The sequence below is a fragment of the Neomonachus schauinslandi genome, chromosome X (genome assembly GCF_002201575.2).
Source record: "Neomonachus schauinslandi chromosome X, ASM220157v2, whole genome shotgun sequence".
Taxonomy (NCBI): Eukaryota; Metazoa; Chordata; class Mammalia; order Carnivora; family Phocidae; genus Neomonachus; species Neomonachus schauinslandi.
The window spans coordinates 77,254,689-77,264,752 of NC_058419.1; the positions used below are offsets into that span (position 1 = coordinate 77,254,689).

A 10,064-nucleotide genomic window follows, 5' to 3' on the forward strand; every position below is an offset into this window, starting at 1 on the left:
TCTTCTGGAGTGCACATGCAGCTTTCTCCAGAATAGACCACATACTGCTTCACAAATCAGGTCTCAACTGATACCAAAAAACTGAGATTATTCTTTGCATATTTCAGATCACAATGCTTTGAAATTGGGACTCAACCACAAGAAGAAATTTGGAAGGAACTCAAACACTTGAAAGATAAAGAACATTCTAAAAGAATCTTTGGGTTAACCAGGAAATTAAAGAAGGACTTAAACAATTCATGGAAACCAATTAGAATAAAATTATATCAGTTCAAACCTATGGGATACTGCCACCTCTTAGGTGGTCCTAAGAGGGAAAAACATAGCCATCCAAGCCTCTCTCAAAAAATTAGAAAAGTCCCAAACGCACAAGCTAACTTAAACCTAAAAGACCTGGAGAAAGAACAGCAAATAAGACCTAAACCAAAAAGAAGAGAAAAAAATACAGATTAGGGCAGAAATCAATGAAATAGTAACCAGAAAAACAGTAGAACAGATCAATGAAACAGAAGGTTCTTTGAAAGAATTAATAAGATCGATAAACCATTGGCCATATTATCCAAAAGAAAAGGGTAATGACCCAATCAATAAAATCATGAATGAAAAGGAAGAGATCACGACTAACACTAAGGAAATAGAAACAATTATTAGAAATTATTACCAGCAACTATATGCCAACAAGTTAAGCAACCTGGAAGAAATGGACGCATTCCTGGAAACTTATAAAGTACCAAGACAGAAACAGGAAAAAATAGGCAGTCTGAAACGGCCATTAGGCAGTATGGAATTTGAAGCAGAAATCAGAAATCAAAAACCTCCAAAAAAAAAAAAAAAAAAAGTCCAGGGCAAAATACCTTCCAGGGGAATTCTACCAAATATTTAAAGAAGATATCATATATATTCTATTGAAGGTGTTCCAAAGAATAGAAACAGAAGGAAAACTGCCAAACTCATTCTATGAGGCCAGCATTACCCTGATCCCAAAACAAGACAAAGACCCCATCAAAGAGGATAATTACAGACCAATATCCCCGATGAATATGGATCCCAAAATATTGATCAAGATCCTAGCCAACAGAATCCAATAGTACATTAAAAAGATTATTCACCACGACCAGGTGGGATTTATTTATATCCACCACAACCAGGTGGGAAGCAAGGGTGGTTCAGCATTTGCAAATCAATCATCGTGATAGATCACATTAACAAAAGAAAAGACAAGAACCATATGATTCTCTCAACTGATGCAGGAAAAACATTTGACAATATACAGCATCCTTTCCTATTAAAACTCTTCAAAATATAGGGATAGAGGGAACATATCTCAATATCATTATAGCCGACTATGAAAAGCCCACAGCGAATATCATTCTCAATGGGGAAATACTGAGAGCTTTTTACTTAAGGTCAGGAACATGGCAGGGATGCCCACTTAGGACTTTTGTTCAACAGAGTACTGGAAGTCCTAGCCTCAGCAATCAGACAATGAAACAAAATAAAATGCATTCAGATTGGCAAAGAAGAAGTCAAACTCTCTTTCTTTGCAGACAACATGATATTTTATGTGGAAAACCCATAAGACTCCACCCCCACATTACTAGAACTCATACAGCAATTCAGCAATGTGGCAGGATACAAAATCAATGCACAGAAATCAGTTGCATTTCTATACACTAACAATGTGACTGAAGAAATATAAATTAAGCAATCAATTCAATTTACAACAGTTCCCAAAACCATAAGATACCTAGGAATAAACCTAACCAAGGAGGTATAGGATCTATACTCTAGAAACTACAGAACACTTATGAAAGAAATTGAGGAAGACACAAAGAGATGGAAAAATATTCCATGCTCATGGATTGGAAGAATAAACATGAAAATATCTATGTTGCCCAGAGCCATTTACACTTTCAATACCCTCCCTATCAAAATACCATTGACATTTTTTCAAAGAGCTGGAACAAACAATCCTAAAATCGTTTGGAACCAGAAAAGACCCCGAATCACCAGGGGAATGTTGAAAAAGAAAACCAAGGTTGGCGGATTCACAATGCCTGACTTCAAGCTCTATTACAAAGCTGTGATCCTCAAGACAGCATGGTTCTGGCACAAAAACAGACACATAGTTCAATGTAACAGAATAGAAGCCCCAGAAATGGACCCTCAACTCTGTGGTCAACTAATCTTCAACAAATCAGGAGAAAATATCCAATGGAAAAAAGACAATCTTTTCAATAAATGATGCTGGGAAAACTGGACAATCACATGCATAAGAAAGAAACTGGACCATTCTCTCACACCATACACAAATATAAACTCAAAATGGATGAAAGACTTAAATGTGAGACAGGAATCCATCGAAATCCTAGAGGAGAGCATAGACAGCAGCCTCTTCGACCTCCTCCACAGAAACTTCTGGCAATACATGTCTCTAAAGGGAAGTTAAATAAAAGCAAAAATGAACTATTGGGAACTCATCAACATAAAAAGCTTCTGCACAGCAAAGGTAACAGTCAACAAAAACAAGAGGCAGCCCACGGAATGGGAGAAGTCATTTACACATGACATTACAGATAAAGGGCTGGTGTCCAAAGTCTATAAAGATCTTATCAAACTCAACACCCAAAAAACAAATAATCCAGTCAATAAATGGGCAGAAGGCATGAACAGACACTTCTCCAAAGAAGACATACGAATGGCTAACAGACACGAAAAAATGTTCAACATCACTAGCCATCAGGGAAATGCAAATCAAAAGCACAGTGAGATACCACCTTACAGCAGTTAGAATGGCAAAAAATGGCAAGGCAAGAGACAACAAATGTTGGAAAGGTTGTGGAGAAAGGGGAACCCTCTTACTCTGTTGGTGGGACTGCAAGCTGGTATATCCACTCTGGAAAACAGTATGGAGATTCCTCAAAACATTAAAAATAGAGCTACCCTATGACCCAGCAATTGCATACCAGGTATTTACTCCAAAGATACAGATGTAGTGAACAGAAGGGGCACATGCATCACAATGTTCATAGCATTAATGTCAACAATAGCCAAACGGTGGAAGGAGGCAAAGTGTCCTTCAACAGATGAATGTTTAAAGAGGTTGTGGTTCATATACACAATGGAATATTACTCAGCCATCAGAAAAGATGAATACCCACCATTTACAGTGATGTGTATGGAAGTGTACAAGAGTATGTTAAGTGAAATAAGTCAAGCAGAGAAAGACAATTATCATATGGTTTCAGTCATATGTGGAACATAAGGAATAGCAGGGAGGACCACAGCAGAAGGGAGGGAATATGGAATGGGAGGAAATCAGAGAGGGAAACAAACCATGAGAAACTCTGGACTCCAGGAACCAAACTGAGGGTTACAGAAGGAAGGGGGTTGGGGGGATGGTGTATCCTGATGATGGGTATTAAGGAGGGTGCATGTTGTGATGAGCACTGTGTGTTATACTCAACTAATGAATCTAACACTACATTAAAATCTAATGATGTTGTATATGTTGGCTAACTGAACAAAATTTAAAAAATAGTGAAAAAAATAAAATAAAGTGAAAAATTGTACATGGATCTGTCCCCTGACAACCTCTCTGATCTCATTTCCTTCCATCTTGATTTTTTCTCACTTCCAATCTGGCCATACTAGGCTGCTACCTCCAGGCACATTTTGTCTCAAGGCATCAGCAATGTGGTTTTTACCCCCCCTTTATTCAGTTGTTTACTCAAATGTCATCTGTTCTGAGAAAGATTCTCTATCTATCTAATAAAGTAGTATGCCCAAGATCCCATCCTGCCACTTTACTTACCCTGCTTACTTTTTTCTAAACAATCATCACAGCCTGATGGATGTATATAGTGTGTTAGGAAGAAAGAGATAAGAATTTGGCCCCATCCAGCATGGTGTATACTGTAAGGGTTATGGGAACAAGGACTTTGTTTCTGCCTATTTCCCCCTCCTAAAACAGTGCCATAATCATTTCCAGTCTTGCCTCTGATTTAGCACCAAGATATGAGAGATTTTCAATATCACCATGGAATAAGACCTGATTCTAGACTGGTGGCCCAAGGAAGAGTGTATGACTGTCTCTAAACAACAGAATGTAAGTGCAAGGGAATAGAGACAGACAGTTTTCTTCATTGCCTAGTCAAGGATGAGCCTCCCTCTGGCTCAAAAAAAAGCAGGTGTGATAATAATATTACCATGGAGCAATCCAAAACTTTGTTCTAGTCTGGAAGCACAGAAAATTAGGGGGTAAAACTATAGTAGGTGAACACGGTACATTGATTTTTTTTTTCTGTCTTCCTCCCATTAAGACATAGTTTCGTATTTTGCTCACTGCTGTATATGCAACCCCTAAAACAGAATTAGATATATGATGAAACCTTCCTCGGATTAACAAGCTGTGGAATATCCCCAAATCACTGTAAAATAATATAAGGCCTATGGGCCAGGGGTGTAAAGATGGTGGTGACTGTCTTGCTTCCCCCACTAAGATATATTCTCTAAGATATCAGGTACTTTGTCTAGATTGTTCACTGTTTAATCCTCAGGTCCTAAAACAGGGTTGAGCTTCCGTCTGATTGTATGTTAATAACCTAATATCATCATGAAACAATATAATGCTTGGTTCAGGACTTGGGACCTAGTGGGAAAGCAGGGACTAGAAAACATCAGTATATATCTAAAAAGTATATGCATTTCTATCTTTTGTGATCTAACATATGCACCCCTCTAACCCTTTAGTTATATTTATCACATTTTTTATTGTTCTGTGAAGTTTTATACCACCTTCTATCTTTATTATTGCACTGAAGGCTACCTAAATGATAAAAGACCACGTGTTAAGAAAGGAAGGTTTTTATTTTGTCTACTGGTATGTCCCAAACTCTTAAAACAGTGCCAGGATTAGGGCCAGCCTTCCTCTGGGAGTCATAATGTGGGGTAACCCCACAATTATCATGGGGAAATGTAAGGTCTGTTTCTGGTCTTGAGGTCACGGGTGTTAGTAGATATCTGTCTCAGGAACAGCCAAGATACAATCTCTATGAGAACTGTAATTTTGTCTTTTTTAGTCAGTAGCCAGTGCTGTGGCTAGGGCCAAGCATTCCTGAGTGTCAAAAGTGGTAAAAGTACTTAGAACAGCAACTAACATTCTAAGGTCCGTGTTATTGGTTGTTTTGTTGTTGCAATCCATCTCCCAGTTAGAAAAAAAAATATTTCTACAATGAAAAACAAAATAAATTTCACATGATTTAAAGTTTCCCATTTATGTCAAAATTTTTAAAAGCACAAAAACCAATACTATTATCAATTATGGTTATATTTGAAGTAAATGTATAAGACATAGACAAGATTCACACCAAATTCATGTCAGTGTTGCTTCAGCAGAGGAAGGAAACTTTATAATATTGGGAAAAGGATTTATTATATGTAATGCTCTGACTTTTAAAAAAATATAAATCTATATCTAAAGCAAGTATGCCAAAATGTTAATATATTACTTGTTTGTTAAATATTGACATTGTTGATTTTGGGCAAAAGTAAACAGATGTTATATTTTACATACTTTCCATATCATGTTTTACTTTTTCAAAATAAATAAAATACAAAGAGAATTTAAAACACCATTATAGCTGATTTATTACAATGTTTTCAATATTGAACATATTTAGGAAATATGCATATGCGTATGCAATATGCAAGGACATAAAGTGTCTGAATAATGCAATCAAGAAGCTTAATAATAGAGAAAACTTTAAATTTTGTATTTTATAGAAACTATACATTCCTTTTTTAATAGAAAGTTTAAATAAACCAATTACCATTGGAGAGATAAGAAGGCTGATTAAGGATCTACCATCAAAACTGTCACCAGGATTAAATTGTTTTATAGCTTGGTACTAGCTAATTTTAAAAGAACAACAGGAATTCTAATATTTTTTAAACAAAGAACAAATAATTCTAATAATTCTAATGCTTTTTTAAGCTATTTCAGACCACAAAAAAAGACTGAAAATTCGCCAATTCATTTTTAAAGCTAGAACAATTTTAAAAGCAGAACTTGATAAAGACAGGGTAAGAAAGAAAAAATACAATTTCAGTTTGAAATATAAATACAATAATTCTAAATAAAATATTGGTAAATAAAATCTAGCAATGTATCAAATGATTATTATAATATGACCACGTAGGATTTATTTCAGAAACACAAATTTGGTTCAACATCAAATACCTAGTCCTCTAATTCATTACATCAACAAATTAAAGGAAAACAAAATCATATGATTTTATCAGTGGATGCTGAAAGACATTTGATAAATTTCAGGAGCCACTTTCAGTAAGCCCCCTAATGTGAAACAGGAATAAAAAAAAATGGAATAAAAGAAACTCCTTAAACATTTTAATGGTTAATGACTATTTGCCAATAACCAACAACAAATGTTATGTTAATAGGGAACACTAAAGACAATTTCATGAAAACTAATACCAGACAAGCATATCTGTCATAATCATTATTCAACATTATTTTGAATAAATACAATTATCTCTATTTGCAGGTGAAATGATTGTATACCTAGAAGGTTGAAAATATTATATTTTTAAAAAGTGTAATAAGAGGGTTTAGTAAGCTGATTCAATATAAGGTAAACATTTTTAAAAATGATCTGTAGTTTATCTATATTGTCAGAAATAAAAAGTTACAAATGAGGAGGAAAAAATACCCAATTCAAAATGTGACAAAATCTGTAAAAATATTTAGAAATAAATGTAGTCAGATATAATGGATCCATATGAAGAACATTACAAAAACAAAACCAAAAGATTTTAATGATGTACCAAAACTCTTGAGTGTTAAGGGTTAATATCATTAAAATTGTCTTCTAAATAGAAATGTAGAAATGTATCACAATTCTAAGATATCAGAATTTTTTAATGTGGAAATAATGCTTTCAATTTTCATAGAAAGAATGAATTTCTAGAACAATTTATATAAAAGAAGAAAAGGGGGGAAAGAAACACCTAATGAGAGGTAACTTACTTTACCAGAGTTCAAAATTTATGGTCAAGCCACTATAATTAAACAAGATACTGGCTCACAGACTGAAAAATGGGTGGTTTATTTAATAAATATGATAGAATAGTCAGGAACCCAATGTGAATAAAATGTATATTTGAACCTTTATCTTATACCATATACAAAATAAACTCTAGATGGTTCAAATAGTTAAAACCTTAACATTAATGAAAATTCTAGAAAAAATATAGGTGAATATATGTATGACTTGGGGGGGGGGCATTCATCTGAAAAAGATAGGAAACCAAAAAGCTTAAAAGGAGGTAGTAGTCTATCTAAAAGTTAAAAACAACAATGGCAACAACTGTAATAGTAAAAGATATCATCAATAAAGTCAAGATCAATGATAGAATGGAAAAAAATACAGATGGGCTACAAATGATTAATATGTATCCTAGAGAAATATAGTAAGAATTCCTACAAATACATAAGAAAAAGATCAAAGATTCAATAGATAAATGTGCAAAGGATAAGTACTAGCAAATCACAAAAGAGAAAAATCCAAATAATCAACAAACAAACAAGCAAACCTCTGAGTTTGTCAATTAAAAAAAAAATACTATATAATTTTTCACCCTCCAGATTTGCAAACTTGAAAGAGTGCTGGAGAGGATACTGGGAAATAAGCACTTTCATTTTGTATAGTAATTTTGTAATATCTCTTAAAATTAAATATACCCCCTACCTAGCAACCCATTTCTGGGACACTACCCAATAGAAATAAAAGCACCAGTATTTATTGCAGCAATGCTATGGTGAAAAAAGGAAAGGAAATAATTTAAGTGACCATCAATAATAGAATGGCTGAATACCTTTTCAGTATATAAATGTACTGTATATGCAGCTGCTAGAGGGAAGGAGAGAGAAAGGAAGAGAGGGAATGGGTGACTTATTTAATAAATGTGATGGCATAATCAGGCACCCGATGTGAACAAAATGTATAATTCGACCTCTGTGTTATACCATAGACAAAGTAAATTCCAGAGGCAGAGGGGAACTAGGAGAGGAAAGGAGGGAGGAGAGAGGGAGCGAGAGGGAGACTTGCAGCTACTGATTAAAAAATATATCATAGGTATTCCAAATGTGAAAAGCAATTACAGAGAAATGATGTGGCTTTTCATTTTTACAGAAGAGACTACAACAAACTTTCTGTAAGTGAATGGGGAAAACATGGAAGGTTAAACATCATGTTCTTAACACTTGTTATCTGGGAAGAAGAAAGAGGGGAGATAATAAAATAGGGGAAAGGATCTGGTGTGGAGTTGCACCATTATTTTTTCTTTAGTTTTTCATTGTTCCAATGGTAATGAATACTTTTCAATTTTCTATTAACACCCATATTAAATCTTCAATTACAGAACAAGACAATATCAAAAGTACCAACGTGCACTTGGGGCAAAACTGTGGGACCAGTCGTCATAAGATTTGGAGGCACAATAAGTAACAAGTAATAAATTCTTGAATCTCTGACACCAAAACTGTTCCAAAAATTCACAATTACAAGAACATGTCATGTTTTACATTTAATAGTTCCACGACTTTTGCAAAGAGCACAATGAATTTAAGGGGTTTTCACCAGGCCATAGACATAAATGTGAATATCGTCATCAAACTTAATGAAGTAGACGGATGGCTTGGCCACCACTTGATGGATAAAAATGCCGGTTCTCTTGGACCCATCATCTTTGGCGTGTTCCACTTGCTTGCCCACGAGGCTGTCGACCACTTCTCCAGGCTCCCGTTCTGCTGTAGGGAAATAGTAGTTGGAATCTGGAATGATGCGCAGGTCACCGTCTTTGTAGTCATCCAGCAACGTGTACATATAAAGAACAGGATCTTTCTCATAAGTGATGTAAAACCAAGTATCCATCACGGGCGCTCGCGCCAGGACCATGCCCTTCCATTCATCTTTCGTACCGTGCTCACCCTCAAACACATGCCCCACTGCTTTGCCAATCAGGGAATCCGCCAGGCGCGAATCAATGCGAGGAGTTGGCACTCTTTCGGGAAGGATTTCTAGCGCTAAAACTCTTTTATCTCGGTGCAGCTCTAGCCCATAGACACTATCTTTGCCATCATATTTGATGATGTAGAGAGTGGGCTTCACGGAAACCTGCTCAAGCACAGTGCCCTTCCACTGCTCCACGGGCTCATTGCCTTCCTTCCAGCCGTGTTGAATGCGGCAGCCCACGATGTTCCTACGCGTGAGGAAAGTGGGCTTGCGCCGCTGCTTCCTGTGGGTGTGCCTTTTCTTCATCAGGTATGCGGAGACGCCGTCTACACCCATTGGGGGCACAGTTGGGGGTGACATGGCTCAGGGTTTAAGGAGGCTCAAGCAAAGCTGCCACTTCCTCAATTAAGCTGACAAAAAGTCAACACTATCCAATATGAGATATTTTTTCGTGATCTCTGAGTCCGTCCTCCCTTCCCCAAGTGCAAGGCTCTCACCAAGGCTTGACAGAAACGCTCTAACTCTGACCGTGGGCGCCGGGGCAGCGTGGGCCTTTTGAGTGTTCTCCTTTCCCGCCCAGGAGAGGTGTCTGCAGCAGTGGCGGTTGCCGCAGCAGATGGCGGGCTAGTTTGTACTGCCTACGCCTCGCACCCACCCCGACTCCCAACCCCGAGTCCCAGAATTGACCACTTAGCTGTTATCGGGTGCTGAAGCTGCGAAACGGTGTTTGAGGAGACGGCAGGAAAGGTAGGCAAGGGATAAGAGAGATGACTGCAGCAGCAAAGGCGCAGGCAGCGGTGGGTCTCTGACAAGTCCGCGCGGCCTCGGCTTCGCAGCGCTGCTCTGTTTGGCCTAGCTCTGGCGCCGAGGTTTTTGCTGTTTCAGGAATCCGACCCCTCTGAGCCCGCCTGCGCCTCGGCCCCGCCCCCTGCCATTCCGCCTTCCGCTGGGCCTGCAGAGACAGGGCGGGTCAGTGCGCGCACCCGCGTTCAGTCCACACAGTCACAGTCTCTCACTCCATTTCCTCAC

At 37.4% G+C, this 10,064-nt stretch overlaps 1 protein-coding gene across 1 annotated transcript; it reads right to left on the reverse strand.

Annotated features, from left to right (window-relative positions):
- Nucleotides 1-8,645: 8,645 nt before the first annotated feature.
- Nucleotides 8,646-9,418, reverse strand: SPIN4 (spindlin family member 4). Its single transcript, XM_021678627.1, has one exon. The coding sequence runs from the start codon at nt 9,393-9,395 to the stop codon at nt 8,646-8,648; it is 750 nt and encodes a 249-aa protein (XP_021534302.1). The 5' UTR covers nt 9,396-9,418.
- Nucleotides 9,419-10,064: the final 646 nt, after the last annotated feature.

Bases quoted from the DNA above. Each gene is read 5' to 3' on its own strand.
- SPIN4 (XM_021678627.1), bottom strand. From the start codon at position 9,395: ATGTCACCCCCAACTGTGCCCCCAATGGGTGTAGACGGCGTCTCCGCA.